Below are 18,325 nucleotides of genomic sequence, written 5' to 3'. Positions count from 1 at the left end.
TGCTTACATCAGCAAACCAAGTCAGCATAAACCAATTTATACTGGTTTAGATGAACATGGAATTCCTGCTGGTCTAAGCTGTTTGTTTCAGCCAATATATACATCCAGCATCACTTGGATTAAACCTTTTATAATCTATCTTCTTACGTCCCATTTTGGAGATGAGGTTTTGTTCTAGTAGTAGAGGTGTATATAATGTAATAGACAAGGGATTTGCTTCATGAGATCACACACACTTGTTTGATGGGGACATGAGATGGTTAAGTATTTATAGTAAACACAGGAAGTGTTGCATGTGTGATGTGATTTTAAATTTTTTGTGTGTTTATTTGTATATCTGGCTTTAAAAAGACAAGTAATCCAAAAGTAACTGAAAATAATCAGATTACTTTACTTGAATACAGTAGAGGTAACCAATAATCTGTAACAGAATACATTTTAAAGCATCCCTCCCAAATGTGTGTGTTTGTATATATATATAATTATGTAGTGGATTATATAGAGTCAATAAAGAGAGAGAATCAGATGAAAGAATATATAATAATAATAATAATAATAATGAGTCAATTTTATTCATTATTAAGTTTTGCTGTAATTTGTGATGTCCAGCTCACTGCTTGCTTTAACTCATCAACTTCAAAAACTGACTGATCACTTGCTGCTCAGTATATCCACCCCTTGACAGGTGCCATTGGAACCAGATCATCATTGCTATTCACTTCCCCTGTCAGTGGTTTTATTGTTATGGCTGATTAGTGGGTATTTTTGTATTTTTTTTAAAGGCTTCCTTGTTTATTTAGTTTTTTTCCAGGGAAGTAGCTATATTGGAATCGTATGCCTAGCATGGTTAGTAATGGCTAAACAACTGGCACTGTGAACAGTTAAGTGACAATTTTGTGGTGAGGATCCATGGATCCATGAAAATATCATATCTGTGCCTTTATCGCTGCACAGTAGAACAGTGCACCACCACTTGTGTTTGGCTGCTTGGGCCTACCCTTCGGATCTTGTTCCTCTGTAAACCAAAATTTTGCTATGCTGTTAATGCCCAGTTCCAGTTGTTCCACACTGGTACCGCCAGACCTGGCTCTCCACTGCCCTGCTGCCCGCTGTTCTGCTCTGGGTCCTCGCATTGTTTCATCCTTACCTCAATGCATAGCTGTGCTTGTGACAGTTTACCTTCACTCACGTCTACATCTTTTATGGCTTAAGAGGAATTTGCCATTTGCCTCTTAATGCAGCATTGTTTTATTGCTGTTTTCTTCTGTTCTTCTAATTATTGCTCAATCCGATGACGACCAGAGGCAGATGGGTGCCCCTTGTGAGTCTTAGTTCCTCTCAAGATTTCCTCCTCTCAATCAGAGGGATTTTTTTTTCTTGCCACCGTCACCACTGACTTGAACCTGGATCTCTGTAAAGCTGCTTTCTGACAACATTCCTTTTATTGAATATTCAGACCTTAACTTGACCTTCGCCATTTCTTAATTATTAGAAACGTCAGTTGATAGTGGTTCTGGTTCGACCTCAATACTAGAGCTGTACAAGCATGAAGCCCTCTGTCCTTACCGATCCTGCAGCCAGCTGGGGGGTGGGGGGGTGGGGTGCTGGGGTGGACTCAAAAACTTCAAACATTTAACAAACTGAGAAACCAGAAACCTGAAAATGCTTTGCGATCTGCTTACATGCTTCTGCTTTGTGGGCATCTGTTATTTGAATGTTACTATAAGGAACAAGCTGCTGCTTAAATGAGCCGATGGGTGTTGATTGTTGCAACAAGGTTTGGGGAGTTTGGGGAGTATTTCTAAAGCTTTAAAATTTGAATCACCTGTCCATTCCCAACGGTGACTGCAAACAAGCCTTAACCTTAACAAACTAATCACAGTCTGAGACCATGGTAAATGTTCTTACACTCACATAACTATTAGTCACAGTTACAAACTTTGATTTGGGATGTCTTTTCAAGGACAGTTTCTATTAGGGACCTGAGTGGCTCAATACCTGCATGGTATATACACTATAATTGTATCTTGAGAAGAGTGACAGCTTAAAGTTACAGCTTAAATAACTAATGTTTAGAACTTTATGTTCTTCAAAGCTTATGTATGCATCATGAGGTCACTGTGCAGGCAGCCTTCAAACTAAGCGCTGTCACCCTGTAGGTGATTGAGAGACGTCCGCTCTACCTCAAACCAACAGAAAAACACCTTCCTAGAGACATACGGTATAATACGAGCTCACTGCACCCGTGTGGACAGCAAAAGGAGCAGAAGAGGGCTGAGATTCTCATTTTCTCACGGTCTAAAGTTCCTCAGGGACAGTTCTGCGACCGTGGCTGATTTTCTCCAGCGCTTAACGGCTTGAAATAATCAGAATTAGCTGATTGGAGCCTCAGCCAATAGAGAGGGGGCTATGTAATTAGGTCACAGCCATTTAATTAATATCCTTTTCAAAACACAGCCTTTTTAGAGGGATTAAAAAGGGTCCGAATAGATACGGCGCACGTAGAGGGAATATTAGCAATAATCCTCAGGGTAAAGAGGACAGATTTCTTAATGAAGACGGAAAAGAAACCCAGACACGTTCCAATGAAACCTTTCCAACATGTGCAGTGTATTTATTTACTTAGCTGAATATTCCTGCTACCCAATAATTATTAAATATACAACTCCCATCTGTCCACTCTGGTTCTCCGGAGCTGAGCGTGGTCAGATGGGAAAGGAAAAGTTCAGTATTTACAGAGAAAGGGAGGAAGAGAGGGAAGAAGTGGCTGAAAATAAAACGGCATGAAAATCTGTGGGCCTCTAACCCAGCTACAGGAGGAACATTAGAAATTAGAAGAGGGAAAAAAAGAAAGCAAAAAAAATCAAGCCTACAGTGTTCACCCCATGAGACAGGATTCATAAATTACACAGTCCAAAAGTTTGTACATGTTCATAAAAAGGTTATATTAAAGTTACAAAATGAAAGAGGGAGGGGGAAAAGGCTGATTCTTTATGCAACGGTTTTAAATGTCTGAAGAATCAGGTTGGTTTGGTGGATCAGCCGGTTGGCACTGATGAACACGTTTATTGCCCTAGGAAAAAAAGGGGGAATATGTAACAGTTAAGATACACAGACCAATAACTTGTTTGCATTATCATTATTAAGCTATTAAGATACAATTATTAGAATTATTTTAATCATCATCATCATCATCAGTACTACTCCTAATACTGCTGCTGCTGTTATGAATCTAGAATTTCTAGGCTGGTCGCAAAATTCAATAATGACCACCTTGTTGGTGTGTATTTTAATACAAGTTGGCTCTTTAACCCATATACATGTAGGAAAGTGAGTGTTCGTGCAGGTTAAAACATTAAATTATATAGTTATTTTAGAGCCATGACTAAGCAAAATCAGACCTCACTGTTAATATTTATACCATTTAATGGAAATACTCAACACTGCTATTACGATTGATTGTCCTCTCCAGCTGACCAACAGTTTGTTTGACCAACAATGTTTATTTATTTTTATGCTCCACTGAAAACTAATTGATAGTGTACTCTACAAAAGTAAAGGTCATATTTTTTTGCTGTGTCAATAAGCCTGTCATACTTTGATCACAACATGCTTTCATATGGCACAATATGAAAGTGTATGAAGTGACTGTCGGAGTTCAAATTAAAACAAGACCATTAACTGTGATTTAAAGCTATAACAGCAAAGTAAAATGGCCCATAAAGCAGATTAAATATGCATGGGGTTCTGAGGAGCTCCTTACTTTCCATCTTTGAAGTACGTTTTCAGCGTGTCGCTGAAGCTTTTGGAGTATTTCACAAACTCTTTCTTCTGATGCTCCAGTGCCTGAAAAGCACAAAGAAACTTTAATTAATAACCAGAATTTGCAGGTGAAGACTTATGATGACAATAATTGTGTGTATGCGCTGTGTTTGTTATGGATGGGCAATACTACAGATTATTTGATTGGATACTAATAAACAGGCTAATGTCAATGCTAATATGTTGATTGTAATACCAATACTGACAGTTCAGAAAAGGTCTTCTAGCTCATAAAATGCACGATTTTATCATAATTATAATATTTTTATTCAATCTTCATTTCAGCTTAATAAAGGGACATAATATAAAAATATTTAAAAGTTACTGGACCAACAGAAACAGTATTGTGTTTTTGTCAGTAGAATTAGGGAAATGTATGTACTCCACTGAACTCGACAGCCCTGTTGTCTGCCTCCCACTACTGTGTAAACAGCTTCTTTAATTATGTGTTATTTCTTAAAACAGTAATTCTGAAATATAACATTATTCAAAGATTATATAGTTAAGGCCTGAATAATCAAATAACTACTGGAAATCTGTATGTATTTTTCTGGCGCATGCAGTGCACAGATGATCCACTAAGAGGCAGAAAACATGCATTGATTTAATTTTCTTATTAATGTAATACATTTTTATTTATTTAACTGAAGATACATTACTGCCTGTATTAATATATTAGTTCATAGGATCATTCATTATTCAATTATCAAACAGATAACTTGTGTTTGCAAAGTCTCAAACACAAATATGTATCAAAGATAGAACCCCCGTAGTCAGGATAGGAAAATTCAGTATCGATTATCCCACCCCTAGCATGAGAAAGTGTGTGAGCGAGAGTGAGAGTGAGAAAGCGTAAGAAAGAAAGTGAGTGAGACTCACTCTTCTGTTCTGATACTGGTATTTCTTAAAGACGTTGTTGACCGTATCCAGCAGTTCTTTGATGGCACTCGCTATGTCTCTGTGGGAGGCAAATAGGAAAAGCTTCATACGCATCTCTCAAACACACAGAGCAACAAAAGGAAATAAATAAAAAAAATGTTAAAAACTCAGCATGTCTTTTATTGGTTTATTGACTTTTTCAGCAAATTTTGATCAACTTCTTTAATAAAACTAACAACACTGGGGATACTGAACACCAGAAAAGCCAGAAGAGAGATTCAGGAAAATAACCCTGAATGATTAAAGCGATAGTAAAGAAAAATCTCTTTTAAACAAAACCCCCTTACGTCAAATATAGTCGATCAGTCTAGTCATGTTTGGTGTCTGAAATTCGGCTTCTTTCGTTTGGTCCAGAAGGACGGTGAACAAAATGAGTGTCATTTGTGTGCATGTATTTTCGTCCCCGGTCACATACGATATGACCTGACTGTATGCATATTGCACTTTAGCTGGAACACTGATCATTTAAGCTGTATACAGTGTACTTCAATATTTAAATATTTATGTTGCAAACAGTATATTTCATACTTCATGATTTGCACATCAGACCAAGTTTACATCCAAGTATAACAAAACACCTTTCCACACCCTTTGTGTGCTTGTGCTTACTTGATGGTCTGCAGGAAGCGCACTCTGTCATTGATTTCATCTGGGATTTTGCTAAGGATCTGCTTCAGTGCTCGAGCTCTCTCGTTCAGGTCCTGAAACTCGCGCTCCGGCCTCTCGATCATGTACTCTACACCCACAAAACATAGTCATTAACTGCTGCAATAACACCAGGCTTCTAATGGGGCATGGTAAAACATTTGCTTAAAGAGGGATGTTGCGGATGATGTGTGGTTCTCTTTTATGGACACTCAACTCCGTGGTACACAGTTGGCAAGATTTTCTTTTCCCTGATATGCAGTTGCCTTTTTTCTCCAGATTTACATTTGCTGATTGCGGCCCAAGAGTTCTGTTTTGACATCATCAGTCCAGAGCATGTGTTGAGTTTTGTGATTGGGTCACTAGCTAAACTTACTTCACAGGCCATGAAGAGTTTGTTTATGCAAGCAATGCTGCACAGTGGAAGAGTGCACTGCCCTCTTGACTCCTTGAAACCTTCCTGACGTTTGTTGAACGCTTTGATTACCAGCATATGAGCAGTCCTCTGAAAGTTTTCTTGTTCTTTCATATCTCATCCTAACCTTCACAGTTCTCCTTATAGCCTTTCTTACTTAGAGGAGCCCATGTTTGACTAGTGTCATTTGGCCAAAGGTGCCCAAACTTGCATAAGATAATGAGTGTGAGATCTATATATGATGTGTGATGAGTTCTATATATTTATAACTATATATAACTATCACAATTTATATCACCATTACTACCTAGCCCGAGTCAGCTACTCTCTTCCAAGCCCTTATCCAGAGCGACTTACAAGGTTACCCATATTACAGGGATGGGCCAATGTAGTGTTAGAAGTCTTGCCCAAAGACTCTTATTGGTGTAGCACAACATAGTGACCCAGAGCGGGAATCGAACACCAGTCTCCCATATTGTGTGGTAGCTCACTGGCAGGTAGCGGTGTTATTCATTGTGCCGCACAGACACACACAAGTACAGCAAAAGATTACAGTTGAGAGAGCAAAGATGGACTTAAGGTATGAAAACGGGCCAGGCTTAATGATGGAGGTAAATTTTAAATTCAAACACAAGCCGCTGCCTGGATTCTCTCCGTGTGCCTGTGAATTCATTAGTAGCATAAATCTGAAGATGTGACAAAAATGCTTGCAGAGAGGAGGAAATTAAATTATGAGGAGAGAAAAATACCACCATAAAACAGGAGTTTTCACATTTGTGGGGAAACAGCTCCACCTAGAGGTCTGAAGCTGCACAACAGGTGTTTGACCTCAAAGGGCAGTTCACCATAATAAAAAGCAATAAAAAATACATTTAAAATAAACTGTTATAGGAGATAAGAGACTAAAATAGTACATGTATTAAATGCATGTATAAGCATTTTAAGCATTTAGGGCAGAGATGTGCACGGTTCCTAAGGTGTAAAAACATTGCTTTTGAATAGTGCAATAGGTAAAATGCTGAAATGCGCTGAAATTCTGACCGCTCACAGATGAAGAGAATAGTGCTGATGAAATGGTAACAGTGCTACCTGAGAGGGTCCTGGACCTCTATTAGACGGCAACTGAACAATTGCTTCTCGTAGTCAATGTGGAGAAAGAGTCAACGTAAAGACCTGAGCCACTGAGGGTCAAATGGTTATGTTCTGCTGACTGGGTCAGCAGAAGGGGGGGGGGGGGTTGAGAACCTCCCGAGAGTGGTCCCCCCCCTCTGCCCAGTGTCACCTTCTATGTACACAAGTGTAAGAACTGGACCTCAGAGCGATGGAAGAAGGTGGTCTAGTGAGCCCTTTTTTTTTTTCCTTCAATCATGTAGACAGAGTGCTGGAACAACACGTCCAATCTATAGCAGCTCCCCCTCACAAATTACAGGACAAAAGGATGGAATGGCTGGGTCACAGATACACAAATACCTTCAGAGGTCTGCATTTTGGCAGCACATGGAGGACCAGCAGCTTATTAAGCAGGTGGTCATAAAGTTTTGGATCATCAGAGCATACAAAAAACACATGCGCATACACAGATACCTTCGACATCGTCCGCAGCCATGCGTAATAACGACTCAGTGAAGTTGATCTCCACACTCTTCTTCTCTAATATCTTCATGATGATTTCTTGTGTCAGACCAGGGTTCTCCTTCTCCGCCTGTAAAACCACGAACACAGTTTACAGATATTCACCGACTCAAAATAGTTAATCGATCTGAGGGTGGAAGTTCAGCTGTTCCATGTTAATGAGTTCATGTTAATCCTTTTCTTCCCCCTCAACAGTTTATACGTTTATAAGTTTTATGTTTATACTAAAATAATTAAATACTAAATATTATTTAAAATAATATCTAAAAATGATAGGATTGAAGAGGTTAAAATGCATGAACGTGGAAACTCAACTCTACTATCTGCACAACTGGCATGGATATATTGTTAATGTTTTGGGTTGCTGATAAATGCAGCTGCTGAGAGGTATTTTACAAGCATGCCCATGTTGATATTGTTCCTAATAAAAGACCTGTGACACAATCAGCATGAACAGCAGACAGCTTCCTCATTTCTGAGCCTTGTACATTTCAACAACTTCAAGATGAATGTGGCCCTCCACCGACCTGTAATAGGGAGAGCAGCACTGCTATTGTTGCTAATCTAGACTCAGCATGTACGAAACGACACTATGTAACTTTGGCGAAGTGAGCGGGTTGCAGCCCACATGCCGATTGCAAAGAGGGTTTAGAATTAAATGCACAGTTCCAAGTTCAAACTTCTCAGAGAGTTGACATAGTTACACCTTACTAAAACAGTACATATCAACATGGACACAACATAACAGTGTAACACACAGAACTAAAGCCTATTTCTCTAGGCCTACATCAATCTCATTCTTTCTGGACTACACAGAACAGACAGAGCAGTCTTTCAGTTTGAATGTGTAACCGTTTATCTATGCTTTTGTCTGTGACATATACGGACAGCAGAACTGTCACTAATCTTATAATCCATTAAAGACTAAACAGAGGGCCCTGCCAGTATTTACAGCCTTTGCAGATTAGTTAGTTTCACAGACAGATTAGACTGGAAATGAAACCATTACAGCAAATTGACCAATATTTGTACTTGTGTTAATATTTAACGTTTGATAGCATCCAGGGATTTCTTTCACAGCTTGGATTTAAAAAGCCCAATGAAACCAACATAAAACATTGTTTACAAGTTTGGCCACACTGTGGCAAACTGAGCAGCGGGAATATTCAACTCCAGGAACAGTAGAGGCTGGAGAACCACACAGAAAGAGAACTTTGTGGTGGCCATTTAAAAAGAGCTTCCCATTGATTCATGTACAGTTGCCTGCCTCTCCTTATGTCCAATGGAGTTGATTACCCAAAACATGTTTGGGGTCTAAAGTTAGTTTCACACTAACAACGAGTAATGAAGGCTTACACCCCATCCATTAGCATAGTGCCAACTCCATGTCTAAATCATTGCAAACTCTCCACAAAGCGCATATTCTGTAATCTCTAATTGCTTGCTTATGTGGTTTTGAGAACATTGAGACATACAGTGTTCGATTGTCATACAGGGCTCAGTCGTGTGCACACACCCTTTTATAGAAAAGCACTGACCATTAGAACTGGGCAGTCTGGAGCAGCTGTGACCGGGTGACCTTAAGATCACTGCGCCCAATGCCGAGAGGGGGCTAGAGGGGTATAAAGCCCCCCAGTACTGGGCCGTGAGGTTCTCTGGAGTAAAGGATGACGCTCCATCTAATACATTTGGGATGAGTTGGAGTGTCAGAACTAATCAGCCCTCACTGATGCTCTTGAGGCTGAATGCAATCAAATCTTCACAGCAAAGTTCCAACATCTGGTATAATGCCTTCCCATAACAGCAAAGGCTTAGGGAGGACTTCAAATGGAACTTCAGAAGTCTACATCCCTCTGGACATAGCGAACCCATTTAAGAGGATGATGTTGTGCCTGTTTGAGAAACTCCTCAGAGTATGAGAAGCGTGTGGCTGCATCCCAATTGTGTACTACACACTAACACTTTAAAAGGTATAGACGACATACCAGGTGTTCTAATAACTGTCCTGGGCATGAGTAGATCCTCCTTTTCGGTTTCTCTTTGCATTGTGGGATAATAGTAAATACCATTATATACTAGATATAATATGCCATACTCATATGTCAAACTCAAAAACTTAATATTACTAATTAGTTCATAATTGGGACAAAACCTGTGTGTATTATTATTATTATTATTATTATTTAGAACTATTCTAATTTGACAGGTATCATTTTCCCCTACTTGTTACCTACATTAGCATAACAGCTACAGTGTAAAATTGACTTTCTCCCAAACCATTCCTCTAAGGCTTGGGAGGTGCATCGCTTACCTTTATAAAAGCTGCCCGCAGAGTCTGTGCAGCAGACAAGTTCACTCTCTCCAGCTGCAAGCAAGCAAACACACATACACAGAGTTAGAGACCCTATATCCCCACAGCTGACACTGCATACATTATACACAGACACGTATTACAGGAAAGACAGAGACATTAAGTCTCTGTCGTGAGCGAGCGTTTGGCTCTAATTAAATAGGCGCATAATTAAGTCTCCAAAGAGTTCGGGGGAGCGAACATGAGGAGAAAAAAAAAAAAGTAAAAAAAAAAGAAAAAAAAACGCCAGCTGAGCGCTGTGGCGTACGTTTGCGAATGTGCTCTGCTGATGGAGGGATTGAGCGAGTATAATTAGGATTAGTAAGTCTTTGTATAAGTGTACGGATTTAGGACTTTAGAAAGGTGACTATGTGTGGCTCCTTACGTTTAGGCGGGAAGCTTTTAATTGCAGTGCTGCTGGAACCACATGCACTGCTGATTAAGCGGAGTTCTGGGTATGGAAGGGATGATTACCGGTTTTAATGATGCACAGAGGCAAACTACAGATGGCAACAACAAATCCAGTAGTTTCTGTAGGGCTGCGAGATTATTCAAAAACATCTTTGAATAAGACGTGTATTTTCTTTAGTTATCTTTACCCAACTTAGCCGAGCCAATTAACCTACCCACTCACTAGGACTCTCCCAATCACCTACAATGCGTTGCACAATAGAAGGGTACCCACATACTGGGTAAAGATATCCACAGGTCATTATGCAGCCATTTCTAGCAGGCCTAACTAGAGCCCGGGTTCAAAATATGATATGGCTTCCAAGTGCTGCCTTGGTCATTAGGAGGTCACCAGTTTGATCCCTAATCCCCAGCAGTTCCAGAGAGCATAACTGTCCTCTCTCTTGCTCTCTGGCTGGGTAGGAGGGTCCTCCTTCTCCCAGTGTGTCTGTTAGCTGATGCAACAAAATTAGCGTTCTTCTCAAAGCGTGTTACGCTTCAGAGGGGTTGCATTAGTGGCAGGTTAAAAAGAAATGGTGGTGCTTCTTCAGGTGTCTTGAAGGAAGACCATGCAAGCCTCCTCACTGCTAGCACTGGAAGCATTGTGGGTTTGGGGAATTAGAAAATGATAAAATAAGTAAAGGATGCTAACGCAGATGTATTGAGCTACACAGACTGGGTTTTAAGCCTGGTTGTGTTATAAAATTTATTATGTCGCATTTCATCATAAAACACAAGCACGAGTAGCATTCAGAGCTTTGCCGCAAAGAGCACTTCTGCAATAGCCAAGTTGTCTTGTACCGCTGGCGTGCTTTTTTCCAGTCAACTTTCATGCCAGGTCAGTTTTGATTTGTCCTCTATCGCACCACTGAACACGGCGTGTTTAAATCACCACAGTAAACCTGTTGAGTTTCTATTTGCATTTGTTAAGTGTTGGCTTTTGCATGCGCATACTTGCATTGAGTATGTTTCAGGCCTAAAAAAACTCCAAATGCGGACACTCTGTAGCACAGTACACCAATAACCATGTAATATGATGCCTCTTGCACCAGTTACGTGTTACGTGCACCCACATCCCACCACTCGCCCCTGATGACGGTATGTCAATTTCTGTAGGGTATTCAGAACAGGCCTATGAATCGGTGGTTTAGAACAGTGTGAGCTTTAGAGGATGCTTGGTATTTACTTGATAAGGCTTTACTGAAATTATGCCTTCTATTTATTTATTTTTTTTTTTGCATCTAGCATCTGAATACACCTCTTAATATATTAAAACCCTTTTTTTTTTTGCCCTAGTCTGGCATGGACGCCTACGGGAAGCCGTTAGGTAAGGGCTGTGGTTTGGAGAAGAATCTTATGCAATATTATGCAATCTTAACTACATGGAACAGTCAAAGCCTTAAGCAGACAGGCCTGTTGTGAAAACGTCTGCAGCGTTGTTTCGAGACATTTAGGACACTGTGGGGCTGCATGGTTATCAGTCTGCTTGTCAAACGCACCTCATTGAAGACTGGGTACATCACTGCATAGAGAGTCATGGAAACCATCGAGGCAGTCTCCACTTCATTCTTAATCTCTTCCATTGTCATCGTCGCCGTGGTGATTAGAGGATGGGCGGAGCGTCATTCACTCCCGAAAAAGACGTGGATTCGGAGCCCAGGCGGTTTCTGCAAGCAGATTGAACAGGTTAGCAAAGCAAGCCCAGTGACATTTTCAAGCAGTAATCACAAGCTGAATAAACATGAAGAAAAAAAAAAGAGACACCCTCTTCAAAGTTTTAGGGACACCAGGCTTTTAATAATGTCTTTGTCTGTTAGTTTGGAACAACTTGTTAGTCTATTTAGATTGCAATATGGTATTTAGAAGTAAACCTCAATTATTGGGCCATTTTTTGTGCTGTCTTATACTACTGTATTTAATACAGTACTGTGCAAGGATTTTAGGGAAAATCTCTGTTTATTTACTCTTAGTAATTCAAAAATAAATAAAAAAACAACATTTACACAAAAAGTTGTGGTTTTACATCACTGTGTTCAATAAAACATCTCCAAAGCTCTCCTCACGGGAGCCTAGTATTATATACAGTTATCATCCAACACCTACTTTGATAAATCAGAGCCTAATGATGTTAAATCAGGTGAGCTGGTAAAGGAAATTAAACACATCCACATGCTGTCTAGAGCATGAAACCTGGAACCAAGCTTTGTTATTCAAACTAGCTTATAAGATCTTAACCAATTCACAATTAGAAATTCCTGTTACTTTTTACTGTATTTGTTTACATGCGTCTTTCGAGTTGTATATGCAAGGGTGATGATGTGTGATGATCTTCAAGTAGAAAATACCCTGCTCGCACCCCTCCACTTTTTTAATGACAATGATTTTTAGATCCAAAATCTTCTCAAACCTCTAGTAAAACAGTGTCTCAGGCACCTGACCGTGTATTCATAACCATGTGGTGTAATAACTTTTGATGAGGGAGATGTTTTGGCTCCATTCACTGTCGCTGTGAACAATTCTGACTGGGGAAGTTTCTGAACCACCTTTAATCTGTGTTTTTAAGAAAAGAAAATTCTCAGATCATTATTTAGGTCAAAGCAGCTCTGCATACCAAAGTAGACACTTTGAAGATGATGAGGCTCAGATGTTGAATCTAAATATACCCAAAATATAAAAAAACAGCCTTAAAAATAAGGTATAAGAGCATGTCTAGAGCAGAAACAGTGCAAAGGCTAAGATTAGTTTACACTAAATCTGCATTATTCCCCACTTCCTTCCCTGTGTTAATCTGACTCTCTCAATGGCTTGTGTGGTATGGGCCAAAGACGTCAACACGTCCACTTATCTTGATGAGACAGCACCTTGTTTTTCACTTTGACTTTTGACTTTTAGCTTTAACCAGCAGGCTTTGTTAATGGCATTTAGGATATTTGAACCACACATTCAACTGACACTAGAGTGTCTTAGCACACATAATAGATGGACCTTTTGTTCACAACAATCAAGCATTTTCTAAGGAGTTTATCAAAAATAATAATAATAAATCAGAAATCTAAGAACCAGTGTGACTGAATTGAACACTCCAACAACTTAAATTTAATTCTGCTCAAACAAACTAGCAGATCACTCCTCTGATCTCTAAAATCTATAGGTGGCATATCTTACACTCGTCCTGCTTTTTAATGATCCTTATAGATTAGATTCTTAGATTTATAAACAAAAACAGTTAGAATACATTTTTACTCTTTCTATGTTTATTCCTTCGAAATAAACAGGTTGTGTGTGTTACTGTACCTTTAAGACACTGAGCTCTATTCTGATTGGCTGTTTTTTTTTTTTATTGCGGCTCAATAAAAAAAGGCACTTATGCATAGGCGGAGCTAAACTGAAGTTGGTCAACAGGGGTGAGATAGCTTGATCGATAGACAGCTAGGAGCATTTTGGTGCATTTCTATTGGTCCACTCATCATGGAATTTTCACACAATATAAAGTATAAATATAAACTGCCAGATTCATATGATCCAAAAGTGAAAAACAACAAAAATGAAGATTTTCACATGACCGCAATAAGATATGTACACACACTCTTAGTCTTGCTGTTCCCACAGTTCCCACAGGTACATTAATGGGAAAATGAGTCACAGTCTCAAATCTACAGCCAGAATCAAACAGTTCCAGGCTGGAGGCCTTTGGCCCGGTGGAAAGACGTCTTATCTACCTGACATTCTCACACACCCCCTGACGTCACACACACACTGTCGGACTTACTGGACTTACTGACTGACCTTCAGTCTAAGGACACTTGATTCGCTACCTTGTGCCACTTTATTAGAAACCCCTACCTTGTGCTTCCACTCATTGGCCACTTTTGGAAACACCAGCTTTTTTCTTCCACATAACTGGTCAGCGAGTGTAGGTATAAAGGTGGGTGTTTCTAATAGTGATTTTCAGGTATGAAGGCTTCTAAAAAAAAGGGTATAGCAGTAGATGTTTCCAATAAAGCGACCTGCGTATCTACACTCAATGGTTTAAAAAAATAAAAAGGTACAGTGTAGAGGTAGCCGTTTCCAATAAAGTTACCCGTGTACTTACACTCAAAGGTAGGTGTTTCTAATAAAGTGCCCTGGGAGTGTGGGTATAAAAGGTAGGCGTTTCCAATAAAGTGGTGTCTCAGTGTGTATAAGAGCCCTGTAAAGTTGCCAGGTTACTAACGGTGAATCACTTGCTGCACTTCCTCATCACAAAGGCCAGCCAACACCTGACTCCTGAAAAAGTTCCTTTCTGATGACGCTCCATCCAAACAGCCAACACCCTGAAGCAGGAAGCAGCCGCATGCTAGCTTTCACTTTACATATCCACTAGTTAAAGACAAAGGCACGGTTTCAATCAGAAATAACAGCAATTTTAAAACACTGCCGTAAAAGTGATTCGACTAATGCGCAAGCCCTCAAGACCATACAGGGATGAGGTTTAGCATTAAAAAAATTAATAATAATAATAAAAAGTAGGGAGACATTATTATATTGTGAAATTACGCTCTATTGCACACGAGAAGACATTTCATTATGCGTCAGGCTATTTCACACGGTCAAAAAATACTTTAGCGCATTGTTTAAATTAAGTGGCTTATTGCAGGCCATTAAATCTCATTTTACATCCCCTCTGTATTTCATAACTCACATTAATTATAAACGACGAATGTGGAGGCTCTGCTGGCACGGAGCCCCGATACTACAAACACACTCAGCACTTCGAAAAGCTCTGGTCCAATCTGTCCGAGTGATGCATGGGACAGTCTCCTGGCTATTCATCAGAAGGCACTTGCATTTGCATCCTTTATTCTGCTACAAAATAGTCACAGAAACGCCCATCAATAACCCCGGAGGTCGGGAAAACACCTCAGCTTATTAGCGGTAAGAAAATACGCATCACGCTAATGTAAAAATTTGAATTTAATTACCAATACATAGATTATGAGACTATGAAGAAATGAAGAGCTGCTTATTGCTTTTCTCCAGCCTTTATACACTTCACCTTACCTTGCACACAGAAACTTGTCTCCAGGTATTCCCTGCTAATCAAAGAGGAAGGGGTTCAGTGTGAACACGAGAGAAGTCGATACATTGGTGGGAAACGTACATACTAGCCGGTAGAGTGAAACACTTAGCTGTGGGGTTTAAAGGAACAATGGGGGTTGTACAACGCAGTGGAACAATTGTTCTCAAATTTCCATAACAGCTCTATTAGAAAATGCAATGGACAATTTAAATCGCAACATATACCGGTAAATAAGCATAAGCGCACACAAGCGAAACTGAGAGCAAGGAACATTTAAGTGATCTGGTCGTAATCCGATCGCAATCTGATCACAATGCATCTTGGGGATGTTTACAGCCTCTTAGATTCTGTATTCTAAACAATTAAACAACACTGGAACTTTTCGGGTGTATGGATCAGCGCTACGCCTGGAGGAGAAAGGCTGAAGTATCCCTGTCTACAGTGAAGCATGGTGGTGGCACTGCGATGTTCTGGGGCTGCTTTGCACCTTTGAGGACAATAAGCTCAAGCAAGATCTCAAAGCCCACCAAAGGCTTGGTTTCAGAAGAAGCCCTGGAAGATTCTGGAGTGGTCATCGTAGTCACCTGATTTGAGTCTCCTAGAAAACCTATGGTGGGATTTGAAGAAGGTGGTTGCAGCAGCAAACCCAAAAATATTAGTGAACTGGAGGCCACGGCCCATGAGGAATGGGATTTCTCAGGAACACTGCCAAAAGCTGGTATCTGGCTATGAATCATGTTGGCAGCAGGGCATAACAGCTAAATGTGCTCATCATAAATGGATTGAAGAATTGTTGTTACCGGTAACATTGTGCGTAGAATTTGTGTTGAGCTACTTAAATAGGAAAGTGTATACATTTTGCTAATAAACAGAATTTGCAGTGGGGTTTGAATAATGTTGATTGCACCCATACATGTAAACAGTGTCTAATGAACAGACATAATAGAAATAGAATTGCCATCTCTATTCAAAAAGGAATCGGTCTTTGGAAACAGAAATTGAAATTCTGTACCAAGAATGAAACAAAATGTATATTCTCTAGAAATGGGATCATGAAAACATCCCATTGGCAAAAAAAAAAAAGGAGTCATCCCATATTCTCTCACCAAGCACTTTATTAGGAACACCTGCAGATCTACTCATTCCTAGAATTATCTATTCAGCCAATAATGTGGCAGCAGTGCAAGGCATAAAATCATACAGATACGGTCGAGGAGCTTCAGGTAATGTTCACAACGGATATGAAATCCGAGTGATTTTAAGCATGCCATGATTGTTCATGTCAGACAGGCTGATTTGAGTATTTCTAAGACTGCTGATCTCCTGGGATTTTTAACACAGAATACTCAGAATAGTGTACACAAGAAAATGCACTCAATGAGCAGCAATTCTGTAGGCGCAAATGCCTTGCTGAAAAGAGAGGTCAACAGAAAATGCCCAGGGGCTGACAGAAAGGCTACAGAAACTCAGAAAGCCACTGTGTACAATTGTGGTGAGCAAGAAAACATCTCAGAACACACAACACGTCTAACCTTGAGGCGGACGGGTTACAACAGCAGAAGGCCAAGTTAGGTTCCACTTCTGTCAGCCAAGAACAGAAAGCTGAGGCTGCAGTGGGCACCGGCTTACCACTATCGGTCAGCTGGATGCCTGATCTGATGAATCTCAATTCCTACTGAGGCACACAGACACATGAACAGGCAGGTTGGGCCTTGTGTCAGCAGTCCAGGCTGGTGGAGGTGGTGTAATGGTTGGTAACCATGAGCATCCCTTTATGACCACAGCTTACCCTCTTCTAACATTTACTTCGTAAAGTTCTTACAAATGTAAAAGTCTGAAACTGGTTTCAGGAATATGACAACGAGTTCAGTGTTCTTCAGTGGCCCTCCCAATCACCAGATCTGAATCCAGTAGAACAGCTTTGGGATGTCGGAGCATGACAGACAGTTCTCCTGGAAAAACCTGCAGGAACTGAGTTATGCAATCACGCCAACATGAATTAACACCAGAATCTTAAAGGAATGAACCCAACATACTGTAGAGTCCATGCCATAAAGAATGGAGGCCGTTTTGAGACAAGTATTAGTAGTGTTCCTAATAAAGTGCCCACTTGGTGTAAATGGAAGCTAGTTTTCTAGGGGGAAAAGGGAGTACGATAGGAATCAGATCGTCTTTAAAGTGTAGATACGTCACACCGATTTTGCCCTCTAAAATCCATCTTTGCACGTTGAACTCGTTGTGCTATCTAGCTGAGCTAGCTAACATCAACCCAATCTGAATGCTAAGCTAGTTTAGCAGCTTCCACATAGGCGATCTCTCAACCAACTGACTTCTATGGCTTCGAATCGACCATACCTCGTACCTAACGGCACATAACCCCTAAATATAACAGTAAACACGACAACAGACGCTTAAAAAGCAATTAAAACGATTGACTTTGTAACTATGGGGTCGTGAAGCAAGCTAGCTAGCTAAGTTAGCCGCCGGCTACGAAGCTAGCTAACTAGCTAGCTAGCACTACCGTACCCTGTACAAGCTAACGTACTAACATTAGATACGTCGGTTAGCTACGTGTATCAGTTCATACCTGCGGTGTTAAAACAGAGTGTGTCGAGTTGAATCCTCCTTTTTGTGTGCCGAAAGTCTCCCCAACCCCTTTATCGTCTTTATCTGACCGAAGACGGAAGTTTTCAGCACGACAAAAATCCACAAAATAAGGGAGGATCTGTTTTTTCTGTGAATACCAACAGCCGAATGAATCGCAAGGCGGAGACACGCAGCAGTGTAGTTTTTTAAAAGCGTGAAATACGTTTCCCTCTGGCGCTGTGCATTGGAAAAAGGACTACAACTCCCAGCCACGCAGGTGATTGGCTAAACCCGGGGGTGGCCAAGATGATTGATGTGTGATCTAGCCAGTCACAGCGTTCTCGTGATCAGCGTTTGTTTGCTATTTTAACGATTTATTTATTTTACGTATTTTTTTACCAGACGTTGTAAATTAAAATAACGTTTT

General features: G+C 40.2%; 1 protein-coding gene across 1 annotated transcript; it reads right to left on the bottom strand.

The window, feature by feature from the left end:
* Nucleotides 1-2,580: 2,580 nt before the first annotated feature.
* On the bottom strand, nt 2,581-18,040 carry pdcd10a (programmed cell death 10a). The gene is made up of 8 exons (XM_072695139.1): nt 17,900-18,040; nt 11,753-11,920; nt 9,765-9,818; nt 7,406-7,523; nt 5,371-5,497; nt 4,702-4,780; nt 3,764-3,846; nt 2,581-3,073 (listed from the first exon to the last, which is right to left on the bottom strand). The coding sequence occupies exons 2-8, from the start codon at nt 11,840-11,842 to the stop codon at nt 2,992-2,994; spliced, it is 633 nt and encodes a 210-aa protein (XP_072551240.1). The 5' UTR covers nt 11,843-11,920; nt 17,900-18,040; the 3' UTR covers nt 2,581-2,991.
* Between the last annotated feature and the right edge of the window lie 285 nt (nt 18,041-18,325).

The sequence above is a fragment of the Salminus brasiliensis genome, chromosome 13 (genome assembly GCF_030463535.1).
Source record: "Salminus brasiliensis chromosome 13, fSalBra1.hap2, whole genome shotgun sequence".
NCBI classification, from domain to species: Eukaryota; Metazoa; Chordata; class Actinopteri; order Characiformes; family Bryconidae; genus Salminus; species Salminus brasiliensis.
Note: the sequence above shows the minus strand (reverse complement) of the source record. Positions and strands in the feature narration are given on the sequence as shown.